General features: G+C 37.4%; 1 protein-coding gene across 7 annotated transcripts in view; it reads left to right on the forward strand.

The window, feature by feature from the left end:
- Positions 1 to 22,033, forward strand: part of cep290 (centrosomal protein 290) — a 49,867-nt gene that overhangs the window by 1,195 nt on the left and 26,639 nt on the right. For 3 of the 7 annotated variants that reach the window (XM_058986285.1, XM_058986291.1, XM_058986290.1), the window contains exons 3-21: positions 221 to 298; positions 948 to 1,017; positions 1,419 to 1,465; positions 2,589 to 2,732; positions 4,210 to 4,263; positions 8,264 to 8,284; positions 8,650 to 8,802; positions 9,041 to 9,223; positions 9,420 to 9,509; positions 10,642 to 10,764; positions 11,201 to 11,221; positions 16,920 to 17,043; positions 17,381 to 17,553; positions 18,778 to 18,940; positions 19,927 to 20,027; positions 20,399 to 20,486; positions 20,695 to 20,807; positions 21,325 to 21,409; positions 21,579 to 21,712. In XM_058986285.1, the coding sequence (XP_058842268.1) occupies positions 221 to 298; positions 948 to 1,017; positions 1,419 to 1,465; positions 2,589 to 2,732; positions 4,210 to 4,263; positions 8,264 to 8,284; positions 8,650 to 8,802; positions 9,041 to 9,223; positions 9,420 to 9,509; positions 10,642 to 10,764; positions 11,201 to 11,221; positions 16,920 to 17,043; positions 17,381 to 17,553; positions 18,778 to 18,940; positions 19,927 to 20,027; positions 20,399 to 20,486; positions 20,695 to 20,807; positions 21,325 to 21,409; positions 21,579 to 21,712 (1,965 nt within the window). The remainder of the gene's footprint in view (positions 1 to 220; positions 299 to 947; positions 1,018 to 1,418; positions 1,466 to 2,588; positions 2,733 to 4,209; positions 4,264 to 8,263; positions 8,285 to 8,649; positions 8,803 to 9,040; positions 9,224 to 9,419; positions 9,510 to 10,641; positions 10,765 to 11,200; positions 11,222 to 16,919; positions 17,044 to 17,380; positions 17,554 to 18,777; positions 18,941 to 19,926; positions 20,028 to 20,398; positions 20,487 to 20,694; positions 20,808 to 21,324; positions 21,410 to 21,578; positions 21,713 to 22,033) is intronic. The other 4 variants (XM_058986286.1, XM_058986292.1, XM_058986288.1 and 1 more) reach the window with 3 other exon arrangements.

A 22,033-nucleotide genomic window follows, 5' to 3' on the forward strand; every position in this document is an offset into this window, starting at 1 on the left:
TGAAACACATGCAATGCAACTTCAGATATCAAATCAAGTAAACATTATAATTTCAAGGACCTAGTCCAGGAAAGCATTTATTTATTTATTTTTAATAAGATAAAATGTGATTAGTATTGTCAGAATCATAAATGTTATAATTTTATTTGTATATAAAGAGTAGTGAATTTATGTATAAAACCAGGAACTTTAAAGCTTTTAAACATGTTTTTGTTTGCAGGTTGAGAGCAATGACCTGAAAGAAAGTGACCATGACAAGCTTGTTCAGCTTTTCAGAATCACCCAAGCTTTAATGAAGGTTTCACATTTGGCATTACTACACTTTTTATTTTCTTAATAACCCTATATTAGAGTGTTTGATAAGCTCTAGTCAATTTTCAGTTACAGTAGACACAGTAGTGGCATTGAAGCCTAGAGGGGATATTTCTATTGCACTTATTTAAAATGTTTGACATTTAAATTCAAAACAGTCTTGTCCAAGCTGATTTGAATGGACACAAACATAAATAAATAATTATAATAATAATAATTGTGCTGTCTTTGTGTCTCTACTGTTGGCTGGAAACAATATGAATATGCCTTCATGATTCAGACTTCACTAACTCTCTTGAGATGGTTGCTTCACTGATAATGATGTTGTTTTACATTACACTTTTATAAGGCTCATACTAGTGATACTTGTTATGATACATAAATAAGCTTCTGTAAATGCTGATGTAAAATGTATTAGGCTTCCAAAGGGACTTGCTTCACAAAAACTTGGAACCCCTTGAAAAATTAGATGTATATCTTAAGGGTACTATCCTAGTTAAATAAATAAAAATAAAAACCCTACATTATTATTTGTTGGCAAGGACGGACGGAATATATTTGGAATGTGTGGTGCAAAAATACTGGCATTTCATTTAAGTTTTTAAAGTATTTTAATTTTTTTTTTTTTCTTTAAGATGAAAGCCCAGGAAGTGGATCTGGCTGTAGAGGAAGTAGAAAAAGCTGGTGAAGAACAAGCAACAATAGGTGAGAAAGAGCCAAGTCATATAAAAGCCTTTTTATTTTTTTTGTTAAAAATAAAAATAGGAAAACCTTAATCATTTTGAACATTTTAGAAACACTTCTGTGTGACCCATTTGCACTACTGTTGAAAAGTAATATTAGGTAAAGATACATGCTAATTAGGGTCTGTGAAACCAGCCGCTCTAAATTAACTTAAGAGCAAGAAAAGCATAATGGTTACAAAGGCCAGTCAACCAGCGTGTCTTTGTGGTTTAGAAATGTAATTTTAAAGGGTAAACAACATTGTTAACATTACATTAAAAGCCAACTACTAAAAATAAAACATGTCGGAGACCCTTACATTTCTGATGTTGGAGGCCTCTGCAGTACTTCAACCCTGTTACATTTTCCTTATGTTTCTACAGAAAGCCAGCTGAAAGCTAAAGTGAACAAACTGGAAAATGAGTTGGAGGTAAGATGTAACCTCCTACAGTACTGCACCTATTCTCTAACAGCAGTACATTATTGTTACAGTCAGCACTCACATATCCGACCCTATACAATTTTGACTTCAGTGACGGTTAAATGCATGTGACGCATATCTGATCATTTCATTTTGGCCCGTTCCAACCCTTGTCCGTTTTTCAGGGAACACAAAAAGATACGATATCAAAAATACATAGCTGAAAGCACTGTGTTTTAAAATAAGTAGGCTTCCATTTAGATGTACTGCATTGGTTTTGTTGGTACAGTACTATATTTTCAACAGAAGTATTTTAATTCAGAATGATATGATTCTGAAAATATCACTTGCCAAAAGTGGACTGTAATACAGTACATACTTTTAAATCCAGTACATATTGTAGCAGTATGTAAAATGCCCTGTTAACGACCCAACAGCAAAATTAAATCAAAATGTTACCCATGCACAGAACTGTGTACAACATAAAAGGGAATGCAATTTAGCATTAGATAAATAAGTTTCCAGAATTAAAACAGTATGCAAAGTCAGTATTCAAAATTGCAGAATATAGTGCTCGATAAGGCTCTAATTCACAGTTCACTTGCACATGAAAATGCACAAAAGCAACTAAAGATCACAGATTAAAAAAAAAAAAAAAACACTGCACAATAAAAACAGAGATAAAAAAAACTGTGACAGATATTCAAATAAATTGTAACATTGAAGAGATGGTCTTTGTATCAGAAAACTGGTGACGAAAATTGGGTGTGACTGGTAAGTGCATTCATTTGTTACATATATATATAATGGGGATTGATTTTATTCTTAATACAAGGGTGGTAAAACGCGACTGACGTGTATCTGGGTAACGGATATTCGTGTGCTTACTGTATGTCCATGTGATAAAATCCTTATACGTAGAGATAGGAGTGTGATTCGTTGTCATAGAGATGAGATATTAAGCAGATTTAAAGAGCTAATTCCTTGCAGCAGCTGTCTTGTGTTGGCTTTTATTGCACTCAGACAGCTCTGTTTCACTGAAGGCTCATCACAATGCAGAGAAAATGTGTAGGTGAATGCTGGCCATAGCTGTTTTCAGTTTGTTAAACCACTTTTACCTGTTTTGTTTCAGATGGCTCAGATGTCTGTGGGGGGGAGAGACACTCGTTTTCTTCGGGATGAGATTCGGCAGCTGGAGAATCAACTGGAGCGCAAGGAAAAGGAGCTGGCTGAAATGGAGAAGCAAATTAACAAGGAAAAGAAAGCCAATGAAAATGTACAGTTTAAAAATGTAGAATAAATTGCCAGGCCGCTACAGGATTGGGGGTGGGTGGGTGGGTGTGAGTGGCTTAAGGCCTTATCTGCAGCCATAAACACACTATCATTATTATTGTGCTCTAAACAGTATTTTGGGGGGGGGGGGAATACATACAGTAGTATACCTAACTCACTTAGTTTCTGGTATTTGTATGCAGGTGAAATGTAATTTTATGTGCTGTATATACATTTGTACTACGCTGTAAGTTCTTTTAGTATCAGTATGGTGAAGTGAATACTGAATTTCAATTTCAGGAGTAGATAGACATTGAATGTAAAAAAAAAAAAAAAAAAAAAAAAAAAAAAAAACTAACTAACTTACTGAGCATCTTGTAACTGATTAGCACAAATTTGGAGTTTGGTTATCAGTCTAATGCAAGGTTGTCCTAACCTGCAGGAACATAATTAGGAAACTCAGTTCATAGTTAGTAATCTTAATGTAGGGAATTGATATAAGGAAACTATCATGGTAACAAAAAGCTGATTTATGGTCCTATTATAAAGGTAGGGGTGTCCAATCCAGGTCTTACAATAATTGGAAATAATTTGTCCAATTGAGTAATTTAGGACACAGTTGGAACAAAAACCAGGAGGGACACCGGCCCTCCAGGACCAGGATTGGACACCCCTGCTTTAATGTATAAGTAGTTTTGCCATTGATCTCAACTTTTGTTGGCTTAGCAATAGAACGAACGTCAATATTTAAGCAATGGAAACCAAAAGGAGAGCTTTAACGTCTGGTTAAGTCGGCCTCATGCTGTTAGCGAAATAAAAAAATACACAAAGTTGTAGTAGTTAAAAATACTGTATTCCTTTGAATTTAAGACGCATTTTTAAACCAATTTTTTTCTTTTCAAAAATGGCCTGAGTCTTGCATTTGAATATAGTGATGATGCATATATTAAAATCACCAACAAAAGACGTGACTGCCCAAGTACACAAACAGGAACGTGACTGAGTGTCATAGAAAAGATGAACAAAAACGTTACTGCCCGATCTCGAATCCTCCATGGCATACAGGCAGCCTTTTTAAAGAAGCCGAATTAACTTCCTGAGGAATTAGAAGAGAAGCTTTTACAATTTACCTATTTTCCTGCGGATTGATTTGGAACAGTGATTAAAGATAACATTCAAGGTCCTTTACCAGAGATTAAGGCAAATCGTATTGAATCAGGCTAAAGAAAATCTCTGATCCATGTTGTATTCTTTGTTGAAATGCTGAGTTGTTGCTTTGTGATTAGGGCCCATAGTTTCATGGAGGAGCACACAATGTTTTGTTTGAAATTGTAGCATATCTAGCACTCCAGTTGAAATAAGAAATCATTGAAGTCCTATGAAAATATTTGATTTCCATGGGAAAGTGGGAACTTTATATTCTCTTCAGTTTAAGAATGTCACAGATATTATACCATTTCTTTAAATTTCTATACCAACAGCTGACACTTCGAGCTGAAGAAGCAGAAAATGAAAACAGCAAGCTAAGAAGAGAGGTTGGTATATTTTTATAAATTAAGGTTTTGATAACTTTTAATTTCCAATTTCCAGTCTCCAGAATTATATATGTTTTTGGTTCATTGTGGCTATGTTACTTAGACAGAAGTACAGTATCAGACCCTTTCTTTTTGGTGGCTATCACTGCTGTTTGTAAGTGCTTGTATACATGTATATAGTGAACGTTATTGTGGTTGTGTGTGCATTGTAGTACAATCGCTATAGATTCTTGCCTGTAATTAAATATTTACTGCCAGAATGTGCTATGATACTGTAGTACAGTACCTGTGCATCTGAAAGAGAGCTATCTACACCAAACAAACATGTATCTCGGAAAAGCAAATATAATTGTCGACTGCAGTATCCTGGCAACACTGGGTTCTCCCATGTTTCAAAGCTGAATCTACAAATTTAGGCTCCGTTATCATCAGCCTAACTCTGGTACAAATATAGCATTTACTGTATTTGTCAGGAATCACAAAAGTCTACCAAATTTGCAGTAGAATGATGACAGAATAGTGTATCAGTTTTAAAATGGCAGGTTTTGTTATGTGCAGTTGTTTTACCAGTAAGTCTCCTTTTATAGGAGGCTGTGTGGTCAAGTGGTTAAAAAAAAGGGCTTGTAACCAGGTGGTCACCAGTTCAAATCCCACCTCAACCACTGACTCATTGTGTGACCCTGAGCAAGTCACCTAACCTCCTTGTGCTCCGTCTTTCGGGTGAGACGTAATTGTAAGTGACTCTGCAGCTGATGCATAGTTCACACACCCTAGTCTATGTAGAGTCGCCTTGGATAAAGGCGTCTGCTAAATAAACAAATAATAATAATAATAATTATAATAATAATAATAATAATAATAATAATGTAAAACAAACAAAAAAAACACTTTAAGGGATACCCTATGATTATTATTTTTTATTATTATTAATTTCTTAGCAGACACCCTTACCCAGGGCGACTTACAGTTGTATACAAAAAATACATATCAATAATTACAGTACAATTAAGAGCAATATACAAAATACAATGACTTCAGTCCTAATAAGAGCAAATATAAAACACAGTACAATTTGACGTCAGGGTTAGATACGAGTGCAAGTGAAATACAGAATACTACAGATTGGGTCAAGTGCAGGATTAAATACAGTAAAATAGGGAGCAGAGAAGTGCAAGTTAAAGTGCATTAAAGGCAAAGTGCTATATTGTCCAGAAGGGAAGAGTTGAGTTTTACAGGTGTTGTCTGAAGAGGTGTGTCTTGAGGAGGCACCGGAAGGCGGTCAGGGACTGGGCAGTCCTGACATCCGTAGAAAGGTCGTTCCACCACTGCGGGGCGAGGGTGGAGAAGGAGTGGGCTCTGGAGGCAGGGGAGCGTAGAGGAGGTAAAGCCAGTCTTCTAGTGCAGGCAGAGAGGTCAGGTGGGGGTGTAGGGAGAGATGAGGGTCTGGAGGTAGCTGGGTGCAGTCTGGTCAAGGCATCTGTAGGCGAGTCCAAGAGTCTTGAACTGGATGCGAGCAGTGATCGGGAGCCAGTGGAGTGAGCGGAGCAGTGGAGTAGTGTGGGAGAAGCGAGGCAGAGAGAACACTAGGCGAGCAGCGGAGTTCTGAATGAGCTGGAGTGGACAGGTGGCGGACGCAGGGAGGCCGTCCAGGAGGGAGTTGCAGTAGTCTAGGCAAGAGAGTACCAGGGCCTGGATGAGGAGTTGCGTGGAGTATTTGGTGAGGAAGGGTCAGATTCTTCGTATGTTGCTCAGGAAGAAACAGCAGGTGCATGCTAGAGTGATGTATTGGGAGTAGGAGAGGCAGGGGTCCAGGGTTACTCCGAGGTTCTTGGCCGAGGAGGAGGAGGAGGGAGAGAGTGTGGTAGATTCCAGAGGAATGGAGATAGAAAGATCAGAGGAGGGGGAAGATGTGGTGGGGAAGAAAAGGAGGTCAGATTTAAAGAGGTTGAGTTTGAGGTGATGTGAGTGCATCCAGGAGGAGATAGCAGACAGACAGGCAGATACAGGAGGGGATGGTGGGGTCAGAGCGGAAGATCTGAGCATTATCAGCATAGAAATGGTATGAGAAACCATAGGATGCGATGAGGGGGCCCAGGGAACCGGTGTAGAGAGAGAATAGGAGAGGACCCAAGATTGATCCTTGGGGGACTCCTGTTGAGAGGTGAGGTGTGGAGGGTGAGGCGCGCCAGGTTACCTGGTAGGTGCAGTTCCAGAGATTCCCAGAGAGGATAGGAGAATAGAGTGACAGTGTCAAAGGCAGCAGAGAGGTCGAGGAGAATTAGGACAGAGGAGAGAGAGGCAGCACGGGCAGAGTTTAGCGAGTTAGTGACAGACAGGAGAGCAGTTTCAGAGGGTTGAGCAGAGAGTGGTTAACAGGAAAGCAGAGTGCTGGCGGTGTACTGCCCGCTCGAGGGTTTTAGAGAGGAAGGGTAAGTGAGACAGTGTCTCACTGAATTATTTGGAAATGTAGTTGTGAAAACTGTGGACCTTCTTAGGTAAGTTGTCTTCTGCTGGGGATGCACATCCTTGGTGACAGGGTGTGTCTGAACTTATGTATGCAATAGGCCTACTAAGCTTCTAATAAGCACTTAATTAGTCCAAACAAAAAGCCGGGAGGGACACCAGCCCCCCAGGACCGGAATTGCCTACCCCTGATGTAGAGAATCAGAATCTTGTAAGTATATGTGCCTGTCACTTGCATTTTAACGTGGAGAAACTTTGTTAGGACATTCTTAAGCATAGTTTTTGAGAATTGGGGGTGTATGGAAGCACCTGTCGTTTCACTACATTTTACTATGTATTATGGTGGATGTAATTCATGGTGATTTTCATGATGCTGAGGGCACTAATTTACTGCTGTAACCTAACCTACTGGACTCGCTTGGGGAATACAGTACAACAAAGAGCTGATGATTTAAAATAAAATAATTACTTCAACTGCCAGTGAGGTGTATACAAGCTGTCAACAGTGAATATTGCTGCTGGTATTTCAGAAGAATAATTATAGTATTCTGTAAATCTGGGTTTCTTTTATCAGCAATTGCTTATGAGGTCTCTCAGGAACATGATAAAAGTAATTATGTGTTATTCAAACTTTATAATTGATTGCCTGTGAAGTGAATTGGGTTGCAGGACAGGCTTACAGTTTCCAGAAATCATGGTTAGGTCATGTTGACAGGAAATTGTACATTTACTATTGGGTCATTCCATGCCAACTCAACCAATGCCGTTGCCCGTCCGTCTCAGATTTTCCTAGAAAAATTCACCCGAGTGTTTTCAGACACGCTGAGTTCAAAAATGATAGCCATTATTATTTTTTTTAATTCTCCCTTCGACCTGTGACCTTGCAAAGGTCAACCTAAAGTGAGAAAGGGACCTTGACCAGAAAAATCACCCTGGGTGCAATTTAGATGCTACCATCATGTGTAGCACCTTGTTGAAAAGCTGAAAAGGCCTGGGAAGAACCCTGATTTTATATATATATATATATATATATATAAGTAAACCTACCTTTAGGTTTTACATTGTCAAGTGTATACAGAGGTATACTTTCTGCACAAAAGGCTTAGGTTAATTTGAAGTATGTTCCTCATTACAGCGGCTCCCTCCACTTTCATGAAATTGTTTGGGATATTGCTGTGCTAGTTGCTTAGAACTTAATTTCTTTTGCCACTTTTTTTATAGTTCTGTGTCAGTATTCACCTGTATTTGACGTTTGCTAACCGCTTTAACTTTGCACTGCAACCAATTCAAAAGACGTGAACTGCTTCTTTCCTATTTTCATGCTAATTGGAAACAAATGTCAAAATTCACAGGTTCCGTGACCACCGTGACAAAATCACATCCCTAATTATAATTTATACAACATTCTCCTGTCTTTCTGATTCCTCTTTCAGTTTCATCTTTTACATTCCATTTCAGTGCTATTATCTTATTTTGATTCATGTTTCAATCCATGTTTCATTTCTTTCTCTCTTATTTTCATCTTTCTGTTTCCAAGATAAAACAGCTAAAAAAAAAGGTAAGAACTTAATACCAATGAGCTGATGCTGGAATCTTGATCTCGGTATATAAATTGAAGCATCCGATTTCAGCATGGTACATCAGTAGTCAAATATTTCTTTTATCGTTTGTTTTTTATAGTCAAAGGTCTGTGATTTACTGTGCTTTTTTATTTTGTAAGTTCTGTTGAATGTAACCTTCCAGCATTTTATGTATTTTATTTATATATATATATATATATATATATATATATATATATATATATATATATATATATATATATATTATACACATATATACACACCTGTATGTTGCCAGGATGGAAAGTGCCAATTTTTTAAAGATTACAGCTTTAAATGTATCTTTATTTTATTTTGTTTACAGAATGACCAGCTTCGACAGGACATCATTGATTATCAGAGGCAGATAGACTCCCAGAGAGAGACTCTTCTTTCCAGGAGAGGAGGTGATTCGGATTTCCGATCCCAGCTCTCTAAGAAGAACTTAGAGCTTGTTCAGTATCTAGATGAAATTCAGGTATTGTGTTTATTGTCCTGTATTTTATTTTTGGATTGCACACATGTACACAGTATATTTCTAAAAGAGGAGGGGAATCACTCCTTTTATAAGGCTATTTTGACTTTAAACCACATAAAATGTAGCTCTAATTACCACTTTTTCTGTTGCCAACTGTTTACAAAATTCCCCCCGTTGTTGGCAGTATTAATGGTCCTAATATTGCAATATTACTTCCATTTTGGTTTTCATTATTTAGAATTTGACAGAAGCAAATGAGAAACTGGAAGTTCAAAACCATGAGATGCAGAAGAACCTGGAGGAGTCTGTCAACGAAATGGAAAAGATGACGGATGAATATAACAAAATGAAGGTGGTTGTGCAACAGACTGATATTTTCATGGACCAGCTAAGCAAAGAAAAAGAGCACCTTAGACTTCAAGTAAGATTTTGTTACTATGTTTATATAGTGTAACCTGCATGAAGTCCTCTTCCCGAATGTAGGGCTGTACAAGCATAATGGCCTCCTACCTGCCAATACTTACCACTTGGAACACTAAGTTCATTTTATTGTTTGTCTTTTTAGTTTTTAAGTATACAGTGCTGCACTTTTTTATAAGTATATTTTTTCATCTTAGGTGCAAGAGCTGACAGAACAGATTCAGGCAAGAACAGAAGAGGATGATCCAGTGATGGCAGCAGTAAACGCAAAAGTGGAGGAGTGGAAGGTATGTTATTACTTGTTTTACCAGGTGATTAAAGTAGCAGAGACATACTGATGGGTAAGAAAAGAAGATATTCTTTATGCTCTATACTCCACAATAATGCAGTTTCCACACTATGCTTTTGTAAATCTAGCCTGAGTATGCTCTTGCTTCTGTTTTACTGTTTGTCACCCAGGAGGAAATTCTGGAAGCCAAATCCTGTTTAACCCTTTGCAGTCCATTTATTAAGTGCGTGTCAGGTCCAATTTACTTTCACACGCGCAGTTAATTTTAGACGCACTGTTTTAAAAGTATTTTTTTTTCACAGTCAAACGGGTTTAAAAGGCCCTGCATATCAACAAAGCACTCACTAGGCATCTCCAGCCCCGCTCCACCCTTTCGTTCGCTATCGCTTTCACAGATGCTAATAAATAAATAATAATAATAGTGGTACATACCGATCGATAATCTCCTGATCACTCGTTTTATCACCAAACTCCTCAATAATGCAATCCAAGTCATTATTTTATTACTGTAACATCTCAAAAAAGCTCTGCAAATGTCCGTGATAGCCTCTGTGCGCTGGTGTGGTATCACGTAGCTTGTGTCCTTATACCCGCCCCTATTGTAATGCCAGGGGCATGTATGCTTATTCATGAGATACGCCTTTTTTTTTTTTTTTTTTTTTCGGGCTTGTCTCGGCTCCTGTCGCTCCCACTCGGCAATAGAATGGTTTTCTTGGCTCTTTTTTGCGTTTTTAAAATGATGTCGGACAGGGTCCGACAATGGACCTGATAGGAATAATTGCAATGTCGGACCAGGTCCGACAATGGACCGCAAAGGGTTAAGCATCCAGTCCAGATCAGATTGAATCTGATGTGCAGGTAGTAGTAATAGTATGCCCCTATAGCGATTCATATACCCTGTAGCGGGGATATTCACTTTACAGTTTTACATATATCAAGAAAACCTGATGTCCAACTGTGATGAAACTTGCTTGACATTCTTTAACATAAATGATTGTGTTAACTTGGGGCATATGGAGGTTTTATTTATTTATATCTGTGGCGGGGGATGGAAATCATTGGCCTATTGTAGTGGGGCACTACTACATTTCATAAAGGTTGATCTAAATTCTGACTGAATTGTTTTACAGAGTGTGTTATCTGCAAAGGATGATGAAATTATTGAATACCAGCAGATGTTGAGGGACCTCAAAGTAAAGCTCAAAACTGCCCAGCTTGACTCTGACAAAAATAATGTCATGGCTCTCCAGCAGGTAACCAGTCTTTTGAGATCACTGTAAAGTCATTGAGGATGGATGTATTCATTTCATGTCTTATTCTAACTCCTGGATTTTTTTTTAAATCAAAGTTTGTAGCTAGTTTTTAACAGATAACACGGACACTGTGAGTAGATAAGTTTATGACTTAATACATTTCACTGTTATCTCCCAGTGTAGTTTTACTATTATGTAGTTACGCAGTTTTTACTATTATGTTGCAACTCCTGGCTGTTTACTCTGTCTATTAGTAATATGAAAGGGATTATGCCTGTATTTCTGTCTGTCATCTCCTTGTTTATCTTACTGATATATCCAGCCGAAAGCTTGTGTGTGCATCTATATTTAAGTATGTATCTCCCCTTTTCATTTATATCTCCCTCATTCACTTGTCTATCTCCATTCTCTTTCCTTTTTCATTTGCACTGCCTAGGTTATTTATGAACTCTGTGCTGTAAGTATTTTCTATTTTCCAACTTTCCTAATCTTTAAACTGTTTATTTTCTCAAATATCCTGTGCATTTGTTTTCATTCCATTCATTCTCTTTTTTTATACAAACTTGTAAATGGTGGAGTCATTCTTCTAGCCATTGAGGGAGTAGGAATCTGTTACTGGACCCAATTTAACATCTAGTCTGCACTGCCACTTCCCTACACCTTGGCATATACTGTATGTATAGCGCGAACACTGAGATATTGCGCAAATGGCCCCCTGAAATAATAAATCTCCCACTGAATTTCTCTTAACACACCCGTGTGTTCCCCTCCCCAGACGCAATACAATAAACAGTATTATAAGTCACACACTTAAGGATTAGACACACGTATCTTTACAGTGAAAATTAACTTTTATTTTCGTTAAAAATAACATTCCCCGTCTAAAAATGGTTTGGTCCAGGATCGAACGTAACGTGACAAAACTATTTATTAAAAACAAATGTACATCCCGTAAAGCTTGCACCACTAGCATTTAAGTGTCCTGAAGCGTCGTTAGTAACTGAAGAGTTGAAACAATTGCTCTTATTTCATGTAGGAAAGGTATTGCTAGCATCGCTGTCACAGCAGGGGGGACTTGCGTGAAGAAATGTATTTATTTCCCTTTTTTGCATTGCATCCAGTTTGTCACGTAATGCGTGAGACTGAGTTCGCTCTTGTGTCCAGAAACTGAAATAATATGCCTGTCTTCAACTCCAGCATCACTTTACATGGAATTTGTAAAAGCCTTGTCTGTTCTGGGTGAAGTTTGGAAATGTATAGCTTGAAGCTTTTTACAGGACTGGCTGAGGCTGGGGAACCGGCTAGTAAGAAAATCTCACCCACTGTGGGTGACGGCGAGCAGGCAGAGCTAGGAGCGCAGGTTAGAACTGCCGTACAGAAAGACGTAAGGGGAAATGAAGTGCTGGAGGAACAAGGTACTCCTCAGAGCAGAAATCAGGAAGTGGTGGTTTCAGGGGAAGAGATAGACGGGGGAGAAGTAAACAGGTGATGCGCAACACTGAATGTTTAGGGATAGAAAAAAGAGATAGATTGAAGAATGTGATGAGTAAAGTACGTGCTACTCTAAAAACGCATTGATAATTTTTTCAAGTACTCTTTCTTTTTCCTGTTTACTTTGTGTTTTTTCTAATTGTGTGTCCTCATACGTTTCTCTATAATCTCTCAATTCAAAACCTTAGTTTGAGGACTCTGAATGTGAATGCATGTAGAGATACCGTAAAAAAAGTGTCTCTTTTTGACTATTTAGTTAAAAAAAGAGTGTCAGTTTTCTCCAGGAGTCGCACACTGATGATAAAAATCAGACAGACTGGGTCAGTGAGTGGGAGGGGACAGCCTTTCTCAGCCATGGCTCTAATTTTAGTGCAGGAGTAGCCATTTTATTTGCAAAATGTTCCTTTAAAGTAATTAAAGAATGATTATTAATGGCTCAGTTATGGGTAGGAAATACAACCTTAGTTTTTATTAACATTTATGCTCCAACTGACAGAAGAGAGAGGATGTTTTTTTTTAAACCCTGAATGCTCAGTATCAATCTGAGGGGATTGTTCTGTTGGCTGGGGATTTCAACTGCACTGAAAATTAGCAATGAGATAGGAACAGCTCAGAGCCTCACCCCAGCTCAGTCAGAGAGCTGCTTGTTGTGTTAACACTACATGAACTGGTGGATACTTGGAGGAATCTGTACCCTAATGACAGACAGTACACATGGGCAAAAGGGTCTCCTGGGCTGGTATCTTTGGCCAGATTGAACAGATTTTATAGTTTTAAACACCAGTTAAATTTAGTTGCACATTGTTCTATTCTTCCAGTTGGTTTTTCAGAACATAGTATGGTCAATTTTAAAATGATTATTCCCTCACCTAGAGTGTATTTTATTTTTATTTATTTATTTCTTAGCAGGCACCCTTATCCAGGGCGACTTACAATTGTTACAAGATATCACATTATTTTTACATACAATTACATTATTTTTTACACATTATTTTTACATACAATTACATTATTTTTTACATACAATTACCCATTTATACAGTTTTTTTTTTTTTTTTTTACTGGAGCAATCTAGGTAAAGTACCTTGCTCAAGGGTACAGCAGCAGTGTCCCCCATCTGGGATTGAACTCACAACCCTCCGATCAAGAGTCCAGAGCCCTAACCACTACTCCACACTGCTGTATAAATCGTATTGGCACTTTTTTTTTTTTTTAATTTAGCCGTTGCCAATTAGTTATTATATTTTCTCCCCAATTTGAAATGCCCAATTATTTTTTAGGCTCAGCTCACCGCTACCACCTCTGCGCTGACTTGGGAGGGGCGAAGATGAACACACGCTGTCCTCCGACGCGTGTGCCGCCAGCCGCCCGCTTCTTTACACTCTGCAAACTCACCGTGCAGCCGCCTCAGAGCTACAGCGTCGGAGGACAACGCAGCTCTGGGCAGCTTACAGGCAAGCCCACAGGCGCCCGGCCAGACTACAGGGGTCGCTGGTGCGCGGTGAGCCGAGGACACCCTGGCCGACCTAACCCTCCCCCCCCCCCCCCCCGGACGACACTCGGCCAATTGAGCACCGCCCCCTGGAGCTCCCGTCCACGGTCGGCTGTGGAATAGCCTGGACTCGAACTGGCGGCGTCCAGGCTATAGAGCGCATCCTGTACTCTAGCGAGTGCTTTTACTGGATGTGCCACTTGGGAGCCCCTCTGTATTGGCACTTTAACATAAAACTTACAAGATGCACACTTTCTAAAATGTTTTAATTTTTGAGGGAAAGATGGAGGGGGCAAAAACATGCCTTCTCTTCATTAAGGCAGTGGTGGGATGTGGCAAAAGTGCAGGTGAAGTTGCTTTGTCAACAGTACACTGAACATGCTACACAGAGCACTGCTATAGTCATGAAAGAGCTGGAGGAGGACATCACTGAGCTACACAGAGCTCTGCAGTCTGGCTATGATAACAAGCTGTTTGAAAGCTTGAAAACCAAAAAAAAAAAACCTGAATGACCTGTTGGATGCACGGGTACAGGGGGCGCTAGTGCGCTCTAGGTTTCAAAATCTTTCACAGGTGGATGCCTCAACTCAATACTTTTTTGGGTTGGCGAAAAAGGCAGCTCAGTGCAAGCTGATTCATTGTTTAAAGACCTCAACTGGGCAGGAGATGAGGGAGCCTGAAGCGACCCGGAGGCATGCTGTAGCTTTCTACACAGATTTGTACACGGCGGAGGCTGTAGAGGAGTCCCAAGAGGCCCAGCAGTTCCTCAAGGGTCAGGTTCCTGAAGAGGATAAGGAGAGGCTCAAGGAAGGATTAACTTTTCAAGAACTCATTGAGGCTTTAACGGGACAATGGTAAAGCACCAGGTATTGATGGACTGCCAGTTGAGTTCTTCAAGGTGCTTTGGACTTATCTGGGGAGAGACCTTTTTGAAGTGTTCAAGGAAAGTATACAGCAAAAAGAGCTGCCTATAAGCTGCAGGCGCGCAGCTTTGTTACCAAAAAAAAGGAGATCTATGTAATTTGAAGAACTGGCGTCCTGTAAGCCTCCTTTGCACCAATTTTTATAAAATCCTGTCTAAGGCATTGGCAAACTGCCTGAGAACTGTTACGGACTGTATTGTGCACCCCAATCAATCATATTGTGTACCAAACAGATCTATTTTTGATAGTGTTTTTAATTCGAGATCTAATAGCAGCCTCCAGGCTTTTTGGTTTTAAAGCTGGTCTAATTTCCCTGGATAAAGAAAAATCATTTGATCGGGTAGACCATAAATATTTATTTAATGTTTTTAGAGAATTTGGTTATAGCCCTAATTTTGTGGAGAAAATTCAGTTGCTCTATAAAAACGTGTTCTGTGTGCTGAAGGTAAATGGTGTGTTGATCTCTCCTTTCCCAGTGCAGAGAGAGGCTTCCATCAAGGATGCTCTCTGTCTGGGATGTTATATTCCCTCTCCATTGAGCCCCTTATTGAGAAGCTCAGGCAGCTCTTACGTGACTTTTCTATTCCAAACATCCCAAATCAGTTGTTTAAAGCAGTGGCCTATGCAGATGACACAGCAGCGATTGTGAAGAATAGTCAGGATATTAAGGCTTTGAGTTACTGCCAGGATATCTTTGAGAGAGTGTCATCTGCTTGTGTTAATTGGGCTAAAAGCAACACTTTTTTGATGGGTGATTGGGAGGGTACCAGACCGCGTGATTTACCAGGGGGCTGCAGTGTAACCAGAGGGTGTTTTGGCATCTCACAGTGTTCCTGGGAGGAGAGGTTACAGCACTAGAGAACTGGGAGGGAGTGTTAGATCAGGTGAAGGGGAGGTTGCAGAGTTGGAGGTGGCTTTTGTTAAAGCTCTCCTATAGAGGTAGATGGATGGATGTATATATGTATGTATGTATGTATGTATGTATTTATTAATGTAATTAAATAGTAATATTTTAAGACAATTGTTCATTATGATTGTGAAATGTAATGTTTTATATTATTGTTCACCAAATTTGATAATAAAGGTTATTTTAAAAACTAAAAATCTATCTATCTATCTATCTATCTATCTATCTATCTATCTATCTATCTATCTATACTGAGCATCAAAAAGAAACTTATCACTTATATTTGGATACAATTCACTAGATGTGATTGAAAAATGACAAACTCTGTTTTAGATCAGGTGCAGTAACTTTTTATTGTGCTGATTTAACAATTGACATCACAAAGATGCTGCAAAAATGATCTGTCGATCTTAGGCAGGTGTTGTGACTCTTGGTCTCCCAGTTCGTGGCCTGTCATTGACAGTGTGTGTCTGGTTATACCGTCTCGCCAAAGACGGCGAGCCACAGTACGCTGCCCTAGTCCATCCTCCAACATGCCGATTGCACGAAGGTGCTGCTCTCTTCACAGACGTGGCATATTGTTTCTTTCTGTGATTTTCTTTATTGGTTTTATTCAAGCTTGCAGTTCAACAGCTGAAATCACTCCATATCCAGTGTCCAATTAACTGTCTGACTAATTAGGTGATTAAGTGCATATTCTTCAGTCATAGTCACTCAAGCGTGTCATGGTCAAGGATGAATGATTGAGTGATTAAAAAGAAACCAAAAACATTGTGTCAATGTATATCATTTATATACCTTTTTTCCGAAAATAAATGTGTTATAATAGTAATAAGTGATGCTCGGTACATTATACAAATTAAAAGATTGAATTTTGCATGCGAGTGACATTTCATGTTTGATTTATAGTATTCACACATTGTCAAACAGTTTCTGTTAACAGGAAGAAAAAAAAACATACAGTGTCTGTACACGTTTGACAAACCTTCAAAGGTTTAAAACAATCTTCGAATCCCTGGCTAGCGAACTAACCTTCGGACGCAGCCCTAATATATATATATATATATATATATATATATATATATATATATATATATATATATATATATATATATATATATATATATAAAATCTGGGATATTTTCTATTGATTAATCATCTGGTCTATTAATTTGATTAAACACACCTATTTGCTAGTGATATGAAATTGTATTGAAATCAATTGATCGATCAATTATTAACCACAGGTGTGATTAATTGATTAATCATTTATTGATTAAAACCTAATATCCTATCTATCTATCTATCTCTCTGTTTCTCATGTTGTCTTTTCTTTATTCAGGCTGTACAAGAACGAGACAGTCAGATCAAGATGCTGACTGATCAGGTAGAACAATACACAAGTGAGATGGAAAGAAATGCACTTGTTATTGAAGACCTGAAAAAACAGCTTCAGAAAGACACAGGTATTTGTATAAATATCTTGGTAATAATGTTGAGTGTGCCTAGTGAACACTGATTTGCTTTTTTGATTTAAGCATGTGTTTTGCTATAAATTATAAAATACTTAAGGTTAACTGTTGTTGTTAATAATTATTATTATTATTATTATTATTATTATTATTATTATTATTATGATTTCTTCAGTTTATAGGAGCTTGCTTTACCTTGTGTAAAGGTTCGTTTGCATCACATTGCTTCAACATAATTCTGCAACACTTGCTTCAACACTTAATACTGCAGTAATTCATTCTCACCTGTATTTGTGGGCAATGTACAACCACTTAATTGTACTTCCTGAAGGTCTCCCATCGCTAACACAGCAGAACAGAATTGGAGAGATCCAGACAAAGCTACAGGTGACAGAGAAGAGGGCACTGGAGGCTGAGAGGGTAGCGGATCTGGCTGAGTCTGATGCCAGAGATAAGGACAAAGAACTAAGTGAAGCTCTGGCTCGAATGAGAGCATATGAGGCTGTAAGTTGAAAAGTTACAGACGTCATATAAAATTTTAATGTTACAAGCCTGTGGCTTTTTGTTTGTTTGCTTTTTTTCTGGGATGGCAAATCAGTCTTTTATTGTGCACTGCAGTTACACAGCACTTCCTCCAAAAACAAAGTGAACAAGACAAGGCACAGTAATGTAAAAGTTAATCATTAAACAGTTAGATACTGTGATGCATTTTTTTTTTTTATAAATCTGTGATCTTTTAGTTGTTGTTGTGCATTTTCATTTGCAAGTGAACTGTGACATTAGGGCCTTATAGAGCACTATATTCTGCAATTTTGAATACTGACTTTAGATATGGTTTTAATTATGGAGACTGTGTTGTGTTTTTTTTTAATGTTTTGCTAAATTGCATTGCGTTTTAAGTTCTGTGCATGGGTAACATTTTGATTTCATTTTGCTGTTGGGTAGTTAACAGGGCATTTTACATACTGCTACAATACGTACCGGATTTAAAAGTATGTACTGTATTATAGTCCACGTGTCTAGTCTTTTCTTTTGGCAAGTGATATTTTCAGAAACATATCGTTCTCAATTAAAATACTACTTCTGTTGAAAATATAGTACTGTACCAACAAAACCAACTACAGTACATCTAAATGGAAGCCTACAGCTATGTATTTTTGACATTTTGATCTTTTTTGTGTTCCCTGAAAAAACTGACATATATTTGTCTTTTACTGCTGTGTTATTCCCCCTCAACTCGTGCACTAACAAATTTCAATGAAAGAATCAACGTCTCCCGTTACAGTTCCTCGGACGCAGGTCATATTTTTTCTTTGTACGAAATGTGTGTGTGTACAGGGCAGGGGGTTGTTTGAGTGGTAAGGGGCAGATTACAATGTGCTAACCTACATACACGTCAAATCAAATGAAATAGTCAGATATGCGTCCCACTCGTTTAACCGTCACTGAAGTCATAATTTTATAGGGTCGGATATGTGACTGCTGACTGTATTTATCCTGACTCGATTCAATTTGAAAGCTGTTCCACAGATATTTATAAAGTGTTTGATGGAGCTACTTCATTTTGATTTACTCACCACTATACATGTATTATTCAGAATGAGTTCAGCTTCCCAACAGTTTTTTTTTTTTTTTTTTTTTTTTTTTTTTTTACATTGCTGCTATAATAGTAGGCTATTGAAAGTGTGAAGGGTATTGTAAATGATTAATGTAATTATTTCATGGCAGGGTGAATATGGTCTGGAAAATGCTGTTGCAGAAATTAAGGAATGCAAAACCCAGATAAGGATAAGAGATCACGAAGTTGAGGCTCTGACAAAAGAAATTAATACGCTTGAAATGAAGATCAATGACCTGTTGGATGAAAATGAAGATTTTAGAGAACGTTTGGGTATGGTGTACGTCATTCCTTAAAAAAATGATAATAGTGTGTGTGTCTAATATATATATATATATATATATATATATATATATATATATATATATATATATATATATATATATATATATATATATATATATATATATATATAGATAGATAGATAGATAGATATAATGAGAGTCAATTATCCAAACTAATTAGGACCGATACTAGTTTGCATAATCGATTTGTTTGGATAATCAAACAGGTATTAATAGCAATAGCAATTCAGTAAAACTTTAACACCTACAGTTAAGGTAATGAAATACTGTAATTAAACGTACAATATACCAAACTTTGAAAATCATCAAACAATTCAGTTCAACTTTGACACGTTACAGAACTAGGAATTATTAAACTTAAAAAATTCAGTAAAATGTTTCTATGCTTTGATACTTGCTGTTAAGGCATTGTAATAACATCCAATTGAAATGAATAAAATAAAAGTTCTTAGCTGCTCAATAACAGACAGGATCTCCAGCCCTTGCTGACAAAATAGAAGAAAAATCAAGAATGAGGTGACTTTTAATTTGCTTAACTGCAACAATTGAAAGCAAACAATGCTCCATCTAAGGTTTTGGTCTGAATAATTCTGTAACTTTTTCATTTGCCTCAGTCTGCTGTTTTTTTTTTTTTTTTTTGGTCGCTAAATCTCATAGCCATTTTAGCAGCAGAAGCTCTGTGTGTAATACACCACACGTAATTCATTACGTGATTACAGGTGGTTTCGGTTGATTAGACAGTACCATTGATCGAAGATCAGATCATTGGCTCTACTGTGTGTTTTATATATAATGCGCATTGTGGCAATGTATGGGGAGGAGAGAGTAAAAAATGTAACTGCTGTTTGAAACAGGACTATACCCCCCCAGAATGCTCTGGGATTAGAATTAGAGCCAGAATTGGAACTGTGGGAAAACTTAAGTGCTCACTTTCTTTCTATTTCACGTGCTAAGGACTTAATCCTAAAGAGGTTGTTGATTTGACTGAATTTCGAAGAACAAAGGCTCTGAAACAGCAACAATACCGTGCAGAAAACCAGATACTACTTAAGGAGGTAAGTTAATAAAGACTTAATATGCTGTACATGTGAGTACAAATAATATAGACTGCACAACGACAGACCACTTGCATAGTACACAATAGCTTGGGTTTGAATAATGAATGTGACCTTCAGAGGCGTAATGTATAATATGATTTACAAATGTTCCCAATCAAAAGTTGTGAATTATGAGGTGAGAAATCTGTTGTTGAATTGGATTACCTGACATTTCTTCTCAGTGTCCTATTTATATGGTATTCAGGATGCTGGCGTTTAATCCTCTGTTTCTGACCATCAGTTTTTTTAATTGAAATATTTGAATTACAATCTAGGAATAGACCTTTGGAAATAATGACACATGCCTATTGTTTCACTCTATAAAACAGATTGAGAGGCTGGAAGAAGAACGGCTTGAGCTGAAGAAACATATCAGAAGACTTGCGAAAGACAAAGGGAAGAGAGCTGCTGCATTAGGTGAGGTTTAGAAATCAGGTAAAGGGTTACCGTCAATGACAAAGTTTAGTTTTTTACGGTAGTGCAGAATCTCAGTCATTAAAATATACTTAATGCAGTCCTTTAGCCATTAGGAAAAGGTCATAAAACAATGAGACATCTGACCAAAAGTTAATTTTGTATTTAATACTTTTAATGCGTATTAAAACAATGTGCTTTTCACCTATAGGATTGACAGCAGATGATTTGCAGCTTGTTGACGACTTCACTGAAAATCTGAAAAGCTCAGAAAAACTCAACCAAATTCCTTATACTGACAGTCATGAGCAGATCAAACACATGGTAAGGAAATCTGAAGTTCAGCATCATTACAATTCAGCACTAAATAACCACATCAGGTTCTTATTTCAAAACCAGATGCAGATGTCCACAGAGATAGAAGTCCCTGATCTACACAGTATTCTGCATAGCCCCGTGGACATATAATACTCATACAGCAAAATTTAAATATTCCAAAGCTGCATGGAGACTGGAAAGCACTGAAGCGGTATCTTTAGGAATGTTGATTAAGTTAACCGAAAAGGCAGCAGAGATTGACAACTCCTGTTACTGCTCATAACACAATATAGGCATTGGTATTTTAAGAAATTATATTTACAGGCATACAACTACATTGATGCACAGAACCCTGTGACTAAGTATCTGGATAACTGCTGTGTTGTGTTGTGGTACAAAACAATCACATTAAAGCATGTGCAAAGCTCAAGAGCTAAATTCTCAATACCCCTCTCGTAATAATTTCTTTTGGATTAGGCCTACTATTTAGATCTCACTTCATGCTATTTCCATTAATCTTCAGAATGAACATCTTTTAAAAGAACTTCACGATAAAGAAAAAGAATTGGAACTTAAAAGGACCGAATTAGCTCAATTAAAATCCAAGTGTAAGTACTTTCCATTTTTATCTTTGTGTTGTACTTTTTTTGTTTTTTTTTTACACTTCCCAGCAGTAACATTTTATTTTTTAATCACCTGAAGATTTTTCATGTTGAATGATTTTTATAAATATAATGCATCACATCTGTGTATCATAATGGCTTTTTTTAAATACAGCAAAAAACACAATGGAAGAAAATAAACAGCTTGAGCAGGGAATGAAAGAAATATTACAAGCAATAAAAGATACACAAAAGGATTCAAAAGGAGAAACTGGCCTCAGTATCCCCATTCTAGAAAGGCTTGTCAATGTAAGTTTTTAAAATGCTCTTCAATATATTTGTGTAGATTTTCTAGGGTTAAAACACCTAATATAACAACATACTATTAACAACAACACACCACTATTAATGAGATGTCCAGCAGATTTTCCAAATCTTGTAAAAAGGGTCCCTAAGAAACACATTTGAACTGTGACTTGGGTAATCTTTTCAGAAGCAATTTTTACTGTAATAGTTTATAAGCATAATGAGCTTATAATGATTTAAGCAAAACATTAATAGTGAATTATGCACACATAATATGATATTAAACATTAACAGATTCTCAAAAGATTCCATGCAGTTTTACTT

The sequence above is a fragment of the Acipenser ruthenus genome, chromosome 14 (assembly GCF_902713425.1).
Source record: "Acipenser ruthenus chromosome 14, fAciRut3.2 maternal haplotype, whole genome shotgun sequence".
NCBI classification, from domain to species: Eukaryota; Metazoa; Chordata; class Actinopteri; order Acipenseriformes; family Acipenseridae; genus Acipenser; species Acipenser ruthenus.